This window comes from Lissotriton vulgaris, chromosome 4_1 (genome assembly GCF_964263255.1).
Source record: "Lissotriton vulgaris chromosome 4_1, aLisVul1.2, whole genome shotgun sequence".
Taxonomy (NCBI): Eukaryota; Metazoa; Chordata; class Amphibia; order Caudata; family Salamandridae; genus Lissotriton; species Lissotriton vulgaris.
Genome location: NC_141691.1, coordinates 1,639,604,280 through 1,639,625,221, shown reverse-complemented (window position 1 = coordinate 1,639,625,221; position 20,942 = coordinate 1,639,604,280). Strand labels below are relative to the sequence as shown.

General features: G+C 41.7%; 1 protein-coding gene across 1 annotated transcript; it reads left to right on the top strand.

Annotated features, from left to right (window-relative positions):
• The first annotated feature begins 348 nt into the window (after positions 1-348).
• On the top strand, positions 349-2,960 carry LOC147724344 (peroxisome biogenesis factor 2-like). Its single transcript, XM_086965909.1, has one exon. The coding sequence runs from the start codon at positions 853-855 to the stop codon at positions 1,771-1,773; it is 921 nt and encodes a 306-aa protein (XP_086822035.1). The 5' UTR covers positions 349-852; the 3' UTR covers positions 1,774-2,960.
• The last annotated feature ends 17,982 nt before the right edge of the window (positions 2,961-20,942 follow it).

The following is a 20,942-nucleotide window of genomic DNA, read 5'->3' as shown; positions in this document are numbered from 1 at the left end:
ATCAGGATAGGGGCAGGAATATTTTTGAGTTCATGTTTAAAAGCTCTCACCTTACTTCTCAATGCAGTGATATAATCTGATATACTAAGGTGAAACGCTGCTGTGTATTAAAGAAGTACACTTTTTAGAATTTTGAAGATAACATGATTTTTGTTGCATGATTTACATGCCAAATATTTTTAAGGCTTGCTTCTTGCACAGGCTGTTATAGCCAGAGCGGACCCTTGGCTTGGATCTTCCTGTAAACGTGTTGACTTAACCACCTCTAATTCATTGTAAATGACATTTCAGTGTCTTTAGGCCCACGCAGTGTTGTACCTTACAAATTCCCCCCAACAATAATACACTGGAAGAAGTGACTGTGTGAAGTCAGCAAGTGCAAAAGTATTTGGCACTTGATGTAGGTGAATGGATTGGGTGAAGTTAGTAATCTTCCTGGTTTGGTATAAATATGTTGATTGTCATCACTTTCCTTCTTAGAAACCAGATACTCCCCATAGACGTTTATAGTGTTTATGTTTAGACTTTACTCCGATGACAAGGAAGAGATGCTTGTAGTGAGCTGTTTTGTGCCCTGCTTTGCAGAAGTCCAACATTCTATGTTTTTAGGTCTTTTTGGTAACGTAAAGATCTGAGTAGCAATAGGTTATTGGAGGCATTCCATTATTGCAGGATGTATTGGCAGGACAGCGCGGATCAGATTAATTATTTTATGACATTTTTGAGAACAGCAACACTTTTGATTTGTTTTGTAAGTTTAACCATGCTTTTACTGTGATTTATTTGTAACTTCTGCATCAGCTCATTTATTTTGCAATTCTATTTTCCTGCAGGACCACAGTTCTGAACATCATGGCTTCCAAAGTAATGCATCCAGAAGACATCACCCCTGTGCTCAGAATAAGTCAGTTGGATGCCCTTGAACTCAACAAAGCTCTGGAGCAACTAGTTTGGTCCCAGTTCACTCACTGTTTTCATGGGTTTAAGCCAGGTTTACTAGCTCACATTGAGCCTGAATTAAAAGCCTTTTTATGGCTTTTTCTGTGGAGATTCACAATCTACTCCAAGAATGCCACCGTGGGACAGACCATTATGGATATCAAGTACAGAAATGATCTATCCCAAACCCAGAACTATCAGCCTTTGAGTAAACAGCAGAAATTATGGTACCTAATTTGCACTGTGGGAGGACGTTGGATGGAAGAAAGATGTTATGATTTGTTCAGTAACCATACATTTGGATCGACCTTCAGCAAAACAAAAAATATTCTTAGTTTTACAGCAAGTGTTCTAAAGCTAAGTGGACTGCTGAACTTCTTGGTTTTCCTTCAGAGTGGAAAGTTTGCAACATTGACAGAGCGACTCCTGGGGATAAGGTCTGTTTTCTGTAAGTCTCAGAGTGTCCGTCAAATAGGATTTGAATACATGAACAGAGAACTTTTATGGCACGGATTTGCTGAATTTCTTATTTTTCTCTTGCCTCTCGTTAATTTTCAAAGGCTCAGAACAAGATTATTTTCTTGCTTCAAGCCTAGTATAAGTGCTTCTACTAATTCTGATTCTGTTTCTGTAAATAGTAAAGAATGTTCTCTTTGCAGTGAGTGGCCCACCATGCCTCATACAATAGGCTGTACCCATGTATTCTGTTATTATTGTGTTAAAAGTAACTATTTGTTTGACATGTACTTCACATGTCCTAAGTGTGGTTGTGAAGTGCAGAGTCTGCAGCCAGTAGAGTTTAAGATTGACCTAAGTGAAATTCAACCACTGTAGAATTTCCTATTTGCAGGGATTGTGTGGTTCAGGTTAAACACATTGTTGAATGTGGAGAATCACTTTCAAAGCTAACGATTAATACTTGGCAATAGGTTTTGCACTTTTATATGTTAAATACAGTAATTGTATTGTCTTTTTTACTGAGTGTATTATGTCTGATTTTCATGTTATTTGTGGAAAAGCTAACCACATATTTATTAGGATGCCTCAATCCTTTTGTGATTATTGTGCAATGTGCTTGAATAGATATAACATTTATTTTCATAATAGGTATCTGTCTTTGCTCTGTTCTTTTGTTCTAGACTGTTAAGTGACAAGTTCAGATAAAATACCCTAGTTCAAAAAATGCATGCAAAGAGCGGACTAGCATTAATGGAGACTTAAAATTGAATCATAACAATTAGCACTCCATTTTAGAAGGAAATCATGTATATATAAACTTTGATCCTGATTTACCAAAGCAAATGCGGCCATCACTCCATTGGCGATTTTTAGCTATTTTTTGCTCATAATTATGGCCTAGAGAGGTTACAAAATTCAAATCATTATACATTGGAAATGTACAAACAAAACATAGCTTCTAAGAATAATCCTAGCCCCCAATACTTAGCAAAATAGATTTAATCAACTATTGTTGATGTTAGTAGATATCCACACATAGTTGCAACTTTGTAAGTGCTCAGTTCATTCCCAATGAATGGGAACACCCATTTCTTGAACTCTATCCCTATCCTGATGACAGTGCAAAATCTAGCAGTCCTTAGGCATAACCATGGTTTAGAATTGAAAATGTCTTGACTTCTGATGTGGGCCCCTTCTGACAAGCGCTTAGAGACCCCTGGGTGATGACACGCATTATAAATCTAAATTAACAATAATAATAATAATTCTGATGATATTCTGTCCACAAATATACTATTTTGAGGTTTGTACTTAAAAATGCTAATAACTTAGGAAATGAGGTTGGTTGTCTGTTACTTTATACAACGTAGCATATTACTCCTAGACTACGTCCACTTTCAAATTGACTGTGTTAAGTCATTGTGTTCACAGAACATAATTATGTAATGAAGCCCTATATATATGTTTCAGAGATTAACATTTAGGTCATTCTGTGACTAAAGATTGAAAAAGTGTAATTTTTCAAAGAATGTGAATAAACTAACTGATCCTACTACTTCCAATTGAATTGCCATTTGATCCTCTTCTTAGTAAGGTGCCAGCACCCTACTCCTTTAAGAATAGCTGGGCAGCCTCAATTGCTGAAAGTATCTGGTCTGATGCATAACAAATGAAACCACTGATAATAAATATTTTACATAGATCATGACATTATGGTTTAGTAATCTAGAGTGTTCTGAGTCACAGAGGTCAGCTAATTCTTTGAACATATTGAGCACTTTAAATTGATTTTAACTCACATGATGTACAGAAGCAAAGCTAATCTTAAGTTACCTGTTTCATCGCCCATGAATGGCCATCAATGATAGACAAGCTCAAATAACCCCACCCAAACTATCGAACATGACCAAGTCTTGTGGATTCTACATTAATAATGGCTTCTGCTACATTCTGCACATTGCTTGCAAGACCCAGTCTTGCACCAACTCTCCCATCTTTACATTGGAAAGGTGTACTACACTAGAACAAACTTTGCAACAATTGTTAAAACGCTAGTGCAATTCCACCTGAAGAGAGCTGATTCTCTGCTTACTGCCATCCCAAAAACCCATGTCTGTTTGTAAGAACTGTTTTTTTTTGTACATTATACCAAAGCCTCCAATCTGCTCTGGAGATAAGACATTGAGCGTAAAAACAGCAGTAGGCGGAACACCTGTGAAGAAAGGCATTGTATAATATGAAATACCATCCATTTTGGGAATTTGTTAGTATTAACTAAACTCATTCACACTTTTCCCACTGATTCAGATATGTGAGCCTGAATATGCAAACATAGAGGAGGTGGAGAGACAATGAAAGACAGAAAACTCTCTTGATATCAGAAGAAATTGAGGCACCCCCTGCATTAGGCTGTTCATCCAATTGTAGGCTAGAATAGTTTAAATCAGACACTGCTCCCCCTTCAAATGACTTACTCTAAAGTTGTGGAGCAGAACTTTTATTTGGATGAGTAGCGTTTAACTGTTTCTCCAGAAAAGATTTAGTACAGTGGGCTCAAGAAGATAACAAACGGAGTGTGGTAGAAACAATACTAGAAATTACTGTTGGGCAGCAGGAGGGAGGTAGGGAAATGCCAAGTTCCTTCAAGAAAATCTCACTTATGTCCCGTCTTGAGAGAAGGGATAGTATTCTCATAGTTCAGTAGCTGGGACTGGTCTAGTATAGTAATGTCAGAATCCCTGGTCCCTGAATTCTTTACCGGTAAGCATTGGGCTTCGCATACCAATACGTGCTGCTGTAATGGTTGCAGGGGCAGAATGCTATAGGAAAGTATCATGTGAAGTCCACCAATCTTGAGTTGCGACTAGCGTCTTGCTCTCTCTACTGTCCTGGGCCTAGTCCTTCTTTTGGAATCCAGTGAACACCAGCAGCCCAATTCGTAAGTGCTAACAATCATGTAAGCTATGTCCAGCAATTCAAGGCTGACAGTTTCAGAAGCACGTCCAAGCACACAGCTATGAAGGAAGGAAGCTGCGGAAGACCACCAATCCTTAGCAAAGTTGAGTGTGTTGAGCAAATTTGGCTATTTACTTACTGTCAACATATGTATCAGCACAGGATGACTTGTTGCAGAATAGTTATACAGCCATTGCATATGACACTACTCTTTACTCAATTTACAAGTTTCCCTCAAATATAAATTTTGTGCCTTTTAAGTGTTGGTAGAAGAAGAGCGGTACTGATGGAGATGTGGTCCACTTGTGTTCTCCCATTGTATGGTTAGCGACATGTGCTCTAAAATGGGTAAAAGGCATAGCTAAAGTAACTCGCAGGACCGTCAGGACCTTACTCTTCCACCTAAGTGCAAGTTCTTTTTATCTTCTGCTTCACAAACGCAGTCCTATTTCACTAGAAATGAATATAGAGTTAAGCAATGACAGCAAATCAACAAAACAGTCAGATCAATTGGTTAATCTATAAAGTGAAATAATTTTTTTTAAAAGCTAATTGTTGCAAAGCTGGTGCCGTCTGACAATGCTTTCTCAGTTAGTTTTGCATTCAGTAAGAGTTGAACCAACGGTAGGAGATATTCGAAAGGTATTAATTCTCACATAATAGACCTTTTATTGTAATGCAAAGCTTGATGAACAGCTGTTAATAATCGAGAATTTGAATTTTTTTTAACTTTGGAGTGAAGCTATTAAAGGAAAAGGTTTAACTCTTTAAAAAGGCCTAGATATTTCTGTTCTTGAAATAGTCTCTTCATATTTTGACTTGCTTTGTAGAGGGCAAGTTAAGTGAACTAACAAAAATATATTTTTTATTCTGGGCTAATCTGAATTTTTTTTTACATCTGCAGAACAGTCTCTATTCGACGCAGACCTTGTGTTGATTCCCTGTGTAGAGCTAGACCACTAGGCTATAGTAAAAGGGAATGTTTTCAAGTGTCATTATGACCTGGTTCCAAATCAGTTCAGATTGGGCAAGACATAAGCCATTATAAGTCATAATGATCCTCCAGGTAAAGTGGGCAGTAAGAGTGAGTCAATACTATAGTAGAACGTAATGCCAGTGATTCTCAACCGTATTTTGGAGGACATTGAAAAATAATTATGATAGATCATATTACGTCTGTTTATCATGTCATAGTAGCTCCACTGTTAATGGTTTTAGTGGTTATTCTTAGAGGGGTGGTCCCTGTCACCACCTGGTGTTGCTGTCCTGGAATATTCACAGTTTGTGACCACTGTTCTTAACTAAAGAGAATTTTGATTAACTTTATAATTGTATAGACATCTTGATGTTTCAGGAAAGCTGGCTGACTTCTGGGGTCCTGGGTTGAAGGCATGCAGGTCCAGTCTTCCTTCAGGCTAAGGACAGCAGGGCAGTCCTCCTTTTGCGCCTCCTACGGTTCAGGAGTGTTCTGATGAGAAATTCTGTGGGTGGCACCGCTATAACTAGTGGCGGGTTGTGTGTGGGGGGACACCCCCTATGTCTAACCCTTTACTGGTTTTGGGCAGTCCTTTCCTTTTCCTGGGATTTGACTTCGATATGTCTAGGGACACAAAGGGCAGGCAGACCCAGGTATATGCTGCGTTTCCCACTAGCAGGTTAGGCATCTTCAGTCCGAAAGGGGGTGATTACAACCAGCAGGCTACCTTTGAAATCTAGAAAAGGCTGGGTATAAACCTTCAAGCCATCCTGCTCAGGAGAGGAACTCCCACCCAAGGTCCGTCTGTCCCTCCGATTCTTACCTCAGCGCTTGGACGCCCCTGGGCAGCAATCGCGCTCAATAAATCTATTTCCAATTCCAATCCAATTCCAATTCCCCTGTCTGGAAGGAGTACACATCACACCACACGAGAGCCATTAACAGTTGAGAAACTAGTAGAAAGGCATATTTGGTTTAGGCAAAAAAAAATGCGAACTTTTTGAAAGTGATATTTTCAAAAACGTAATCTGTGGGAGATTTAGCCTAGCTGCAGTAAAAATTACTTTGGGGGGTTTTAATTGCCACGACAACTGAAACTTAAGTACACATGTTCTACTTTTAAATACCATGCACCCTGCCCTATAAGCCTACTGTGCCCACCTCAGGTTCGTCTGATAAGTATTATGTCAGTCGGATAGTGGTCAAAGCCAGGCTTTGGTTAGAATCCTTTTTATCAGAGGCCATCTATCTTTCACGTCAAGTTGCAAGAGGCTGCGAAATGGTGTTCCACAATGTTCAGCACTTAACTATACCCTGTGTAACATCCATATTCGCCCCATTGGTTAAGGTAGTGGAATTTTAGGTTTTTAATATAGTTTTTTACGCTGATAGCACCCAACTGAGCTTGCTTTACAGCAGGTTGAGGATTTTGTGGGGGAGAAATTTCATGGGTGTCTCAGCTGTAGCTAATTGGATGCAATATAGCTGCCTTAATTTGAACTCTGATAAATCAAAGGTCTATGCCTTCGGTAACTCCGCCGCTTTTGATTTGTCGAGGCTGTTTCCTAATTATCTGGTGAGAACCACGGACTCCTATGTTAGTAGCAAGAAATTTAGGGCTAAAGTTTGCCAGCAATTTATTTTTTAAACCACAACCGAGGGCAATTACAGCCACATGTTTTGCTGTACTGAAGGCATTTAAAAAACGCTGACATTTCTACCTTCCCACACGAGAAAAGATATTGTGCATGCCGTAGTGACCTCCAGATTGCATTATGCGAATGCTTTCTGTCTGAGGGACACTAAACAATCAGTAGCTGTGTCAAAATGCAGCTCCTTGCCTGATCCTGAACTGCGCCAACAGTCAGTCTGTACAACCTTTTTAAAGAAACTACATTGGTTACCAATCAGTCAGTGAAGGTAAGGCCTTGCTGCTTACTTTTATAGCTGTGCACAAAAGTGGACTGCTATATCTGCAGAAATGATTTAGGGAATATGCCTTGAGCAGAGAACTCTGTTTCCCTAATCAGAGTATTTCCAGAGTTAGTAAGGCTAGGTTGGGAGGATAATCTTGATCCCTAATGGCAGATAGATTGTGGAACGCCCTTCCAAAAGGGTTGTGAGAGACCAAATCTGCAACACTGTTGAAATCAGGCCTGAAGACCTTTCTCTTTAAAGAGGTCTAGGTCCTGGCAGGTCACCATGTTGTCTGAGCGCTGTAACACTTCCTTTGGAAGCAGCTGTTGCACTGTATAATTGACATTTCAGACATTCATTTATTAAAAAGCAAGGTGCAGGCCTGCCAAAAGGTTTATTTTGCCAAGTCGAAATGGCAGTTTAAAGCTTCACTACAGGCTGCAATGACCGGCCTGAGACAGGTTTTATTGTGCTATTGAATGTACCAATCAGGTGTATATCCATTTTACTATGTTTGGAAGGGCTAGCATAAACCCTTTACTACTGGTTAGCAGGAGTAAAGTGTGCAGAGTCTGAATGCCAACAAAAACAGGTTCAGCAACTATGGAGTAATGAAGGCAACAGTCTGGGGGAATACCACATAAAATATGATCATGTCCAACACTTCTCTTCAGAAGTCCTAGTTTACACGGAAGTGTAGGACCTTCAAATCTCTAGTGTGGTTGAAAGAGGAGCCTTTAACCCTTTAGATGTGTGCAAAAGTTTCCCACAGTGCAGAAAATGTTTGCGTGTGTGCAATTCAGATGGCTCACGGCCGTCCGACGCCCATGCCACCCGTAGAGGGTCGGACGGCCGGGAGCCGTCCAACGCATCCAAAGGGTTAAAAAATATCCCTCTGTGTGAGTTAGCTGTTGAGGTTCTTTCTATAAAGGTAAAATACAGAATGCTTTAAAAAAACTAACTTGTTTTTTAGGAGTAATGGAGACCAAAAAATGGTGACAATAGACTCAGAGTTTCAAGATTTTTGGCAGCTGGTAAATTGGCGTTCCAATGAAAATATTTGTCCAACCAATTTGGAATATTTATCCCAGAAGCTACTCGAAAGATGATCATTCTTTCTTTTACAGTTGAAGGAGCAAAATGGGTGTCCCCATTACGAGCTTGTTAAAGTTGGAGATCTTCATTGTCTGATAGAACCTTCTTCACTTTTAGAAGTAATTAAATCAGTGAGGCTTATGCTTGGAAAAGGTCTCAATAATGTTCAAGCCATTGTACATCAACCATAGTGGTGGTCTGCTGCATTCTGTCTGATATTTAAAAGAAATGTAATAGATAAGCGATTAACCAGTTCTTGGAAGGATGCAATCATGAAGTCTACCTATAGAAAGAACAGTATAAAGGCCCCTGACAATTATCTCTTCATATCACTGATGCCAATTCTAAAATATTCTCAAGAATAGAACCATGCAGACTTTGCAAATGGGCAGAGGAAATATCTATAGTCTTCATTGTAACTGTGTAGGGTGTCTCAGGAAAAGGACTGACCAACTGTGGAGGTATTAGACTGTTTGTTAGTTGCCTAAAATGGAATACAGCTGGCCGTTCAGTTATGTTCCTGTTTCTTAGATTTTTGGGCACTTTTCAACTGAGTGGAAAGTGAAATCTCATGGGAAAACATGAAAGCATAGATTATTACTTTGGGATTATTGTTATTGCTTTAACTGCGTCCCAGTAAGATTTGGGCTCGGATTCAGATCAACATGATGGTAGATTAACTAAACTAATCCCTATTTATTATGTATTTAAAGAGGGGGGATGTTGGCTCTGACCCTTTTTAGTCTAATGCTAATGGACCTTTCTTTCGTTTTTCAGGATGCAATTGCTTTTCTCTGAAAATGAGAGTAAGAAACGTCTCTTGCTATCTGCAAGTGAATGATATTATCTACGATTATACTCTGGTTAGGCTTCAGAATAAACTATTGTCCCATGGCAAGTGCTATATATATATATTTTTTTTTCACTGAAAAAAAACAAAGGTTTCAGGGACGTTGTATTTGGACATTTCACTCGTACAAAACCAGAGAAATTCGGCCGTTATAGTTAGTTCAGCTAACTATAACTCGCGCCTCGCAATGCACTGCTTATGACTTCACATATTACATCATTCATGTGTACCACTGAGGCATACATTCACTCACCAACACACCCATAAACCCACTCACCCACCCAGCCCTTCACAGGGGCTCTCTCCAGATGGTATTCGACCCCTGCCACCGGCACTGCCGCATATTCACGCAATTTAGCCAACCTTCCCCACCAATGGTAATCCTCCCGGGTAATCAATTATTTTCCAGACGATATCGAACTGCCCCTGGACCCTCCCGCCACTGGCACCGCCGCATATTGACTAAATTTAGGCTACCCTTCCCGCCAATGGTCACCATCCTCACGGTCTCCCACGGAAATCTTTTGCACCTGTTGAGCCATTGAGCTCCTTACAGACGGCCACTGACCGACTACTGGCACCTCCAAGAAGTCCATTTGTTGTTCAGGCATTGATTGTATTCTGTCATGATGATGATCCCAGTATCCTTGTAAACGGGATTGAACCATCGTCTACCTTTTAAACACTGTGTACACAAACTATCTATATGCCATGTGTTACGGTTGTGCCAACTATCACGCTTGTTTCACTTTTCATATTTAATAACAAGCCTCTCCTCGTTTTGCGTGACTTTCGTTTATTTTTTTATGTTATTTTTTTCACAAACTGACTCACATTTATGTCTTTGGATACAGGAATGTATTCCACTGTATATTGTCCTGTGTTTTTTGATACCAAAAATAAGTTTCATTAAATCCTACTGTCCGGCTGGATAGTAACATTATAGAATAGATTCTGTTCTATATTCATTTCTCTTGTTCTATTTACTCCGGACAAGGACCACTGTCCTCGATAATAGTTGATACCCAAGGTCCTTGCTTACCAAATTGGGTTCCCTTGTTTTTGTTAAAACTTGAAAGCTAAGGCAACACACTGGCCAAACTTGCCACAAAAAAACGGCTGGCCAACCAAACCCAGTGGAGATCCCCCGCAAGCTTGCCCAGCCTGTATTATGCTCTTTTTGCTGGTGACAAAACCACTGTAGGGGATCAACCTGACTTTCTGTGGACACTGTTTCTACCTGCCGGCAGGACCGCTGCGGGAGCACTGACCGTCCCCCCATTTAAGCCATCACCTGGCACCGGTTCGGCCTGGGAATTCTGTCCGCTTCCGGCACCCTGTCCGCTGTCACACCTCCTGACTGGAGGAAAAGCTGCTCAGGGAGCCACCCCGGCCTAGAGGCCTGTCTGGCACTGCTTGTTCCACTGGCTGGCCTCCCTGTGGGTCCCCTGCCTGGAGCAAGCATAGCCTCTCATTGATTGCCTCGATACTGCGCTCCATCCTGAGCATCATCTCCTCCATCCTGTTAGCCGTGCGTGCCCGTCTTGGCACCCTTCTTTGGTCCCCAAGGCATGCTTGCAACAAATTTACAATGTCAGTTATGGGCACTAAAAACTATGTACTTTGGAGCTAATCACCCCTGCTAAACAACTACACTCCAAGGGGAGGTGAGATCTGCCTCTTTAAACAGAAAAAATGCTTTCAATTGTTTGCTCCCCAAGGCACATTTGCAAAGTATACCCTTTGCCGTGCAACAATCCAGCTGCCAACCAATCTTAAATCACTTATGCTTCCCCAGTATTCAAGTAGGCACTGCCTGGGGCCCCTCTATAAAACTACAATCTCAGGAACATTAACCCAGCTGAAGCTTTTGCTACAAACCTTAAGTCCAACCTCATACAACAAGCTCTCTAAAACTCAAGGCAAACTTGAAAGAAATCCCTAATGTCCGTCTTTCACTGTGCCCAGGCTACCGGAGAAAAAGCACCTTGTTGGCTGCATCTACAAACAAAGAACGGACCCTCCAGACACAATCCCTGTCGTACTCTGCTATTTCTACCTGCCAAGAACACCCCCAGGCTACCAGGGAGCGATCACTGCTGTTGCCCGTTTTTTACCTGTTCTTGGGCCCCCCTCCACTCTCCAGAGCTGCCACCGAGAGTCCTAAGCTCACGGGCCAGGGGAGGAAAAATTTGAGCCCGCGGCTCCCAGAGAGGCAATGTGAGATAAAAGGGGAGGAAGGGGGGAGCCCCACCACCGCCAGATGGCACGTGGGCTTCGGATTCAAGAGTCCGACAGAAAGTTGCGGTGACTTGCAGCAAGCAGGATTCAGAGACCTGCCTGCTGCAGATTGGCCGCTTAAAATAGGGGCAAGTTTTCCAGACAGCTGCCCCGGAAGCCTTCCTGTGCTTCCGGGGCAGCTGTTGCCGACTGCCAATCTGCGATGACCTCACCCAGAAGAACGGGGCGAGCTGCCCCATTGGCCCCCGGCTCCCCGCCATGACGACGGCTCTTCCCATGATGGGGAGAGCCTGTTATTTGTTGTATTGTATAGTTTGGGGATGATTTATACTTTGGCAGTGGAATACTTCATCTTAACGTGACAGATATCCCGTCTTCCAGTATTACAAATGGGATGGGGCATAATGCAGTTGTAATATGACGGACAACACACCCGTAATGTTTTGTGACCAAGTGTCCCAGCCGCCAAAGTATAAATCAGGCCCTGTGTCTTAAACGTATTTATGTGTTACAGTAATAAAAAAAGAAAGCAAGCATTGGCAAAGCAATAGGCTCCTGCTGGGGGTACTGGAAAGGTCTGTTATCAAACTTTGAGAGAATGGTAGTCCTCAGTGCAAGGATTGAAACTCCTGGCCTACCAATAATACTAGTTCCAGTGACAAGTTTTCAACTCATCAAGCCATTCACTCCACCTATTTAGTAATAGTTTCACACATGTTGCAGCTGATTTAGTCCTGGGGTGTAACACAGGCCCCGGCGGCCCCCGAGCTGCAGGGGGCCCCCCCGAGCTGCAGGGGGCCCCTGAGCTGCAGGGGGCCCCCTCAGGTACAGCTTTACGCTATGGTTATCAAAAGGCAAGCGTAGAGACTTTGAATACAGAAAACATCGCCATTGCCAATTAATGTTTTCTAAATTGCCGTTTCCTGCCATTTTCTGTCAAGATGGTTTAAAATAAACTTGCAGAAGCCTTCATTAGGATCATGTGAGGCCACTTCCTGTGATGTCATTGGGGTCAAGGGAAAGTGACATTTCATCTTCCACTGCTTTCATTTTCAGATTGCTACTGCACCGCTTGCTCATATTAGGACATCTTTTTTTACAGAAGCCACCTACCTGATAGGAACTCATTGAGTTGACTGGAGACAGCAGGTACCACGCCAGACATAAATCTGCACAATAGCGCAATTGTACAAATATTATCACACCGTATGCATATCATGGATCCAGTATCTGTGACATTATTGTAGCTTTCCTGCAACAAAAGCAACCTTGCACAAAACAGGATATTCTGTTTTTTGCCGGACACCCATTCATTCGCCAAATATTTCTGGAATATTTCCAGACTGTTGAGCTGGAAACCCCTCATTCTTGTCACAGTGAGAAAAGAAAATTCCTACAAAGTGTTCAAGTTAAGGACACAATAAATCTGCTCCACAGATTGCTGCCTGTGCAATGCTATGGAGACATTGCAGAGCCAAACTGTTTTTCGGGCTTTCACTGATTGGATGAGGCAACACGCTTTAAAGGAGCCTGCTCCTTACTAAACATCGTGTCAACAAGCTCTACTGCCACATTCCTTCCCACCCAACCCATGGTTCATTTGTTAAAGGGCATTCCCTCTGTGTGCTTCGAAGAGAGGAAAGGCACTATTTGAACTACCATATATCAACATAACTAAAAATATCTTCTCTGTTGTTTAAAACTTGCCACCACAGAGTTAAGAAAATCCTGCTATTGCCTAACACAACAGTGTTAATTTTACTGATATCAAGATGAACACACATTGTAGGCAAACCGATCAACCCAGTAAACTATTTCTCACAGACACATGACCTACAGAGTTAACAGTAATCTTGTGTATAAGACCATCCAACAAGAATCAGGAGTTAAATCTGCCATATACATTTAATTTAAAGGCTCAAAAAGAGTCCAAAAACATTTGTTAGGTCAACACAACTTAGAGCTCACTGTCAATTCATGCAGCTTACTGTGACTTAGACAACAGGGTGAAAAAATATATCATTTTATTTTTGGTAGATATTTTTCACAAGTTATACAAAAAGTGTGCTATCAAACATGTACATAAATAACAATAATTCAATCACATTGACTTTAAATAGAGCGCCCAAGTTTCCCATTCATCTTCCATTCACCATCACAACCATTCTACTATTCTCTCATCACACATTCCTACATTCATATTCATTTCATGCACTCCAACAACCTTCAGTACACATCGTACACAAATACACTGAAGTTGTCCTGTGGTGTCCTCTCAGCAGCTTGCTGGTGAACAGAGGGGGCACTAGCAGGACATAACGTAACCACGCCAACGCGCGTTTCAGCGCTAGGCCCGATCTACGGCCGCACCTTCATCAGGGCAAGTAAACGATGGGAAACACACATGGGCAACAAAACATCCAAACGATAGTCACTCTGTGGTAGACAGAAAAAAAGAGGTTTTAGGTGTCACACATAGCTCATGATTTTTGACGGCAAATGTTTGACAAATAGATTCATTCAATTACATTTAATAACATAATGTAGAGTTCAATTTCTTAGTTCCAGAGTTCGATAATTCATCATTCCCACATTTATTTTGGACAGTGAGCTCAAGGCGTTGTGGACAAACTGATTTCAGTATTAAGTAATCTAAGGCAATTGCCCAGTCGGGCTCAAAAAGACAAAGGAAGTGATAGAGAGGAAGAGACAGAGAGAGACTTGAAGAAGATAATCTAATGGAGACACACAAGGAGGAGAGTGAGTGATAGAGAATGAGTGATGAGAGATACAAAGTAGATATTATATGATGAAGACACAGGGAGGTGAGTGAAGGGAGTGAGTGATAGCGAGGAAGAGTTGGAGATGCACACAGATGAGATTGTCTGATGGAGACACGCAGGGAGGAGAGTGAGTGATAGAGCAACAGCGTGAAGGAGAGAGAGAGACAGATAATTGTGTGATTGAGACACAGGGAGGAGAGTGAGTGATGGAGAATGAGTGATGAGGGAGACCAAGAGGACATTATATGATTGAGACGCAGGGGGAAAGGGAGTGATGAATAGAGACAACAACAATATTATATGATTGAGACGCACACAGAGGAGAGTGAGTGATAGAGAATGAGTGATGGAGAGAGACAGCATATTGTGTGATGGAGATACAAACAGATGAAAGTGAGTGATGTCGCAAAGTGAAGGAGATACACACAGATGAGATTGTCTGATGGAGACATGCAGGGAGGAGAGTGGGTGATAGAGCAACAGAGTGAAGGAGGGAGAGAGACAGGTTATTGTGTGATTGAGGCACACAGGGAGATTGAGTGATAGAGAATGAGTGATGAGGGAGACAAAGAGGATATTATATGATTGAGACGCAGGGGGGAGAGGGAGTGATGAATAGAGACCACAACAATATTATATGATCGAGACGGACACAGAGAAGAGTGAGTGATAGAGAAAGACAGGATATTGTGTGATCGAGACACAAACAGAACAGAGTGAGTGATGGAGAGAGACTCGAGGGGCATAATCTGTCTCCTGAACCCACAGACCACAACCCTTGAAGAAGCCATGACCGCCTCGGAAGCAGACCTTCGGACAGTGGAGTAGGCAGAACTTTTGCCTACCCCCCACCCTAAACATTTACCCTGTGGAAGTCCTACATGAGGAGGTCAACCGGAGGGACACCTTCCACGTATCCAGCAGGGGGGGGCCCCTAAAGGTTTGTTACGCCATTTGGTCCATGTATACAAATAATACAACGTTTCTCTTTGTTTATCGCTGTAAATGTCAGAAGGCCAATATTAGCCGAGAACTTAATTTAAATCAATCTTTGGAGGATGGCAGGGTCACCCTGCGGGATTCAAACTCTTAACCTTCCAGCCACCATTTTCTTCCAAGTGATAATGAGTGTTCAACTCTTTTAACCAGCCTTCACCCTTGTGAGCACAATGTTTAACAGTTGTTAGAAAGCATTTTGGTCCCAAGTTTACAAATAGACTTTTAAAAAAAAATATTTAAATAGAGCTTCTTGAGCTGTAAATACACAGATACCTAATTGGTGGCCCTTCGAGAGGAAGGAAGAGTGGGTGTGCTGTGATGATTCGAGTTTATTGCCTGCCGATCACCATGTTGTTCCAGGTGATAAATGTTTAACTCATAGAAATATCTCTCCGATATGCTAACAGATAGCATCACAGCTGCTAGTAGTATGCAGCAGAGATAACACAGGCATATGAACAGTAACTTGTTTTCCTAATTAGCGCGTTATGCACCGTACATATCAGAGGTCATTACTTAACAGGAACTTAATTTATTGTCCACCACCAAGTTGGCAGAGTCAGCGTCGTGGGGATTCTTGCGCATGGCCCGACGATTACCACTTTGTTCCAGGTGAAGAGTGCTCACCTCATCTAGCCATCTTTCCTATTTTTCTACCATTTAGCTTCACAGCTGCAAAACAACAATTCAGCAGATAGCCCAGGTATGAAAAATAATCCTAATGTTCTATTTAATTAGTGTTTCATAGGTTGCAAATATAAAATGTTATTATTACACAGGAACTTCATTTGTCAACCTACAGGAGAAGGGCAGGGTTGGTACTCTGGGGACTCGAACTCACACCCTACTGATCACCACTTTATTTGGGAGAAGGAGAGTTCAACTAATCGAGACAACCTTCTGATGTGGTAGCTAATAGATTCACAGCTTTTAGAAAAGATGCAGCAAAGAGAGCCCTTGTATAAAATAACAGAAATATGTGTAATGTCTCTTCAATAACTCTATACCCTGGGGGCTTGGGACATAGTGATTTAAGTCCATGGCTAAAAGATAAAATAAATTCATGCTGGGGTGGCAAAATACACAGGAAGCTCCGGACAAAATTGAATGGGTCACACCAAGATGCTGCCAAAGATTGAGAGGTATGATTGTATACTCTTTTCACAGCTCTGCCTCCAGTCAGTACAATGTGGCCAACTAAAAATGGTGAAGAAGCAAAGCATGACCTTGTGGTCCAGTGGCTAAGGAGCAGATTGTGAGCCTGGAGACTCTTCGCCACAATATTGATTCCATGTCTTTGAAATTCACAATGCATGATGTGTAAAATATGAATGGAGGCTACAGAGAGACACTTGGAGGAAGAAATCAGAGGGCAGGTGGGATGGCAAGACCGGAAGAAAAGGGAGGAATGTAAGAATAAAGCCAGGAGCTGGAGTGACATAGGAAAAAAAAGAAGCAATGGTCACGCAGGGAAAGTAATGGACAGGACCGAAAGGCGAGACGGGAAGAAGGGAGGCGTGAGCCCAGGAGAGTGTGAGAAGAAAATAAGGCGGAACAGAAGGAGGACAGAAGCCTTTGTGGGTGGAGGGGAGTAGAAACCGTGATGGGGGAGTGAGCAAAGAGGATAAAACTGTGTAGGCCGGGTTTGCAGTGAATAAGAATGATAGAAAGGGAAAACCAAGAGATGTGGAGGCAAAGTGTAAGGAAGACGACACAGGGTAAGTTGAGGAGCTTCCTTTATTTCGGTCTAGTGAACAGATGTCCCAGCAGCAACTGCCATCAAAGTACATTCCGATTCCAACCCTGGAATCCAAGTCGGAATGTCACGACAATCTCTTCAATATGAATCCCAACACATCCCCCTCCCTTCACTGAAACACAAACTTTCCTAACTACCCCCCTCCCAACACATTAGCAATGGCTAAATATTGTACCACCCCCACCCATCACAAAATACCAATACATTACAATAATAAACATAACCACTAAAAGAAGAGAGAAGAAAGAAAAACAAATTTAATATCTAACATAATCATGAAATTTGACAGGAGACCTAGTTCTTACAAGACTCCGTCGAGAAACAACATTTTTGTTGGGTACAGATATATCAGGACTGACAATTTCAGTGGCCAGAGTCGAACCAGAAGTGTTTACTCCAAATTTATTTTTCACAAACTCAACCTTTGACTCAGGCACTACTGAGATAATACACTTGTTCTAAATGTTCCCACTCTCCTATACAAGAACAGGATCTCTTACATCCTTGACTCTAGCAGGAGCAGAAAACCGAGCATAGCCCTTGCGCACAAGTATAGGTTTCTTGATCGTTACCCAGTCACCTTGACGCACAGGAGATGTTCTAACACTGTCAGATGCATATTTAGCTTGAGCTGCAGCTCTGATGTCAGCCACCTTCCTTATTTTTTGTACATTTACTTCTTTCCTTGACATCCAGTCCTTATTAAGTTTGGAACCAGCTACTCTACCTCTAAGCAAAGTAAAAGGAGATATACCCATACTAGAATGGGGAGTAACCCTCATTGCCCACAGCATGTCAGAGATTACTTGCTTCCAGTGAAAACCATTAGTAGAGGCCAATTGTAATTGATCCTTTATTACTCGGTTCAGACGTTCAACCAAACCGTTACTGCAGGGATGGTAGATGGAAGTTAGGATATGTTTGATGCCATGCACTTTTAGAAAATCCTGCATCTCAACAGACACCAACTGGGTACCGTTGTCTGTTACTAATTCTTCCGGGAATTCTTCCCGAAGAAAGACATCCTTAAAAAGATCAATGATTGTAGCCGAATTAGTTCCTTTCACAAATCTAACTTCTGGCCATTTTGACATTTAGTCGATTAAGACTAAAGCATATTTGGGAGAACTGCCCAAACCGCTAAATGGACCAGCCACATCAAATGCTAACTTACACCAAGGTAATTCTTTACCTGAAGTGGGAGTGATGGGAGAAGGACAAGTCACTTGAGTCTCGTCACTTAAAACACATGCACCACAATCACGAACACAATATTCAATAGATCTATCAACACCAGGCCACCAAAAATCCTCTCTCACTCTCCCTTTCATAGCACGAATGCCCAGATGACCTTCATGAGCTAGATCCAAAACTATTTTTCGTAGAGATAAAGGAACAAAAATTAATCCACCCCTGTGCAAAATTCCATCCACCAGAGACAATACATCACTGATCCTCCTAAATGGGACTAACTCAGAAGTAACCCATAATTAGGCCAGCCATGAGCTACAAACTCTATTACTTGGCTTAATTCAACATCCTCAGAGGTAGCAAGTTTCCTATCCGCCTCAGATAAAGCAGTTCCAGTATTGTCTATCGTGCTGACAGCACACACCATTTCCAGATGATCGCTTTCTGGTTCTAAAACATTTTGAGAAAGAGGTTCTCTAGATAAGCAATCAGCCACACGATTTCTTACACCAGCTACATACTCCAGACGGTAATTAAATTCATTGAGTCTGTACTGCCATTTAGCAATGCGAGGTGGAGCCATACCACTACCCTTAGTAGTTAAGAGATCCACCAAAGGTTTGTGGTCGGTCGGAAGAACAAAATCATTACCCCACAAAAAATTCTGGAAATATTGCACACCCCACCATAGAGCTAATGCTTCCTTTTCAATTGTGGAATAAGTCCCTTCAGCACCACAGAGTGTTCTGGAAGCAAAAGCAATTATCTCTTCCGTATTGTCAGATCTTCTTTGCATAAGGACAGCACCAAGACCCACATTGTTAGCTTCAGAGGTGACAATGCATCGATCCTTAATGTTAAACAATTTGAGAGGGCGTGCTTGCACAATCGCTTCTTTCAACATTTTGAAATCATTAGCACACTGGTCAGACCAATCGTATTTCATATTCTTCTTAAGAAGATTACGTAAGCATACAGTTCTGTCAGAAAAGTTTGATACAAATTTTGCATAATACTCCACTAACCCCAGAAAAGAACGTAACAGGTCTTTATTCTGGGGTTCAGGTGCATTTTGAATAGCATCAAGAAGCTTCATTTTAGGTTCAACTCCGTTTGCAGAAATGTGATGACCCAAGTAATCTACTCCATCTTTAAGAAATTTGCATTTATCCTTTCTTATTGTTAACCCACTGGATTTCACAATCTCTAACACCCGCTTGACTCTAACATTGTGCTCCTGTACAGTCTTTCCATGAATAAGAATGTTGTCCTGAAAGAATACAACTCCTGCAGTGTTCTTAAACAGGTTTCCCACGAGACATTGGAACACTGCGGAAGCCGATGCCAACCCGAACGACATACATAAATAATGGAACGCACCATCAGGAGTCACAAATGATGTGAGGTGTCTAGAGTCCTTGCACAATTCAATTTGATGGTACGCAGAAGATATATCAAGAGAAGAAAAATACTTGGCACCCTCCAAAGTTGATAACATCTCATTGATGTTAGGCAGAGGCTGGTGGTCTAGCCATATACAAGAATTAAGATCGCGCAAATCCACACACATTCTGAGCGATTTATCTGCTTTGCGCGCTAAAATTATGGGAGACAACCATTCAGAACCCTCGATCGGTTCGATTACTCCCATAGTGCGCAATCGTTCGAATTCAACTTTCAGTTCACCACGCATGCTTAACGGTACTCTACGTACCTTATGTGCAATTGCCCTGGCACCCTCTTTAAGAACAATACGATGTTGAAATCCTTTAAACTTGTCAAGTTTACCATTAAAGACTTGAGGATAATTTTTAACCCAATCATTATTAACAGATACATTTGTAATGACAGAATGTACAGGAGAAACAGCAGGAAGACTGGCATCATATTGTTTAACTTCCCGTCTAGATAAAACCATGTTGGTATGATTGGGATCAAAAATGATTCCAAGTTCACCTTGTTTATGCCATCCTAATAGGTTGGCACCTTCCTTCACAACATATACAGTGCATTGTGTACAATCCCCTTTGAATTCCATCTTACCACTGAATTTCCCTAAAACATCTACTTTTTTACCACCATAAGCAAAAATCTTTGTAGATGAGTGAACAATCGAAATATCACCTAGGTTCTCAAAATCTTTGACATTAATCAGGGTAAAAGAAGAACCTGAATCAGCAAGGAATTTAGTGTCAATGCTGTTCAAACATATGGTGCACACAGGAGATTTTCTTCTTTGAGATTCTTCAATGGAAGCAATTTCTACCACACCCTTGGATTCCATAGAAGAAGCAGACCAGCCCTTCGCCAGTGAAAGGAAGACGACACAGGGTAAGTTGAGGAGCTTCCTTTATTTCGGTCTAGTGAACAGACGTCCCAGCAGCAACTGCCATCAAAGTACATTCCGATTCCAACCCTGGAATCCAAGTCGGAATGTCACAAGAATGAATGAATGAATGAATAGCTATTTATAATGCGCAACTTTGCCCAACGGGCGTCAAGGCGCCTAACCAAACATTATCAAAATAGGAGCATCGGAAAAGAAACATGCTACTGATAGGCCTCAATAAAAAGCCACGTTTTTAGTGCTTTCTTGAAAAGAACCAAAGAAGGTAGTGCTTTTAATTCGGAGGGGAGTTTGTTCCACAGTTTAGGGGCCATAAAAGAGAAAGCCCTTCCACCCCATCTGACTCTATTTGTTCGGGGAACGGCTAGGAGATTCTTAGAAGCAGACCGGAGGCTTCTACTGGGGATGTAGGGGACCAGGAGGGAGCCAAT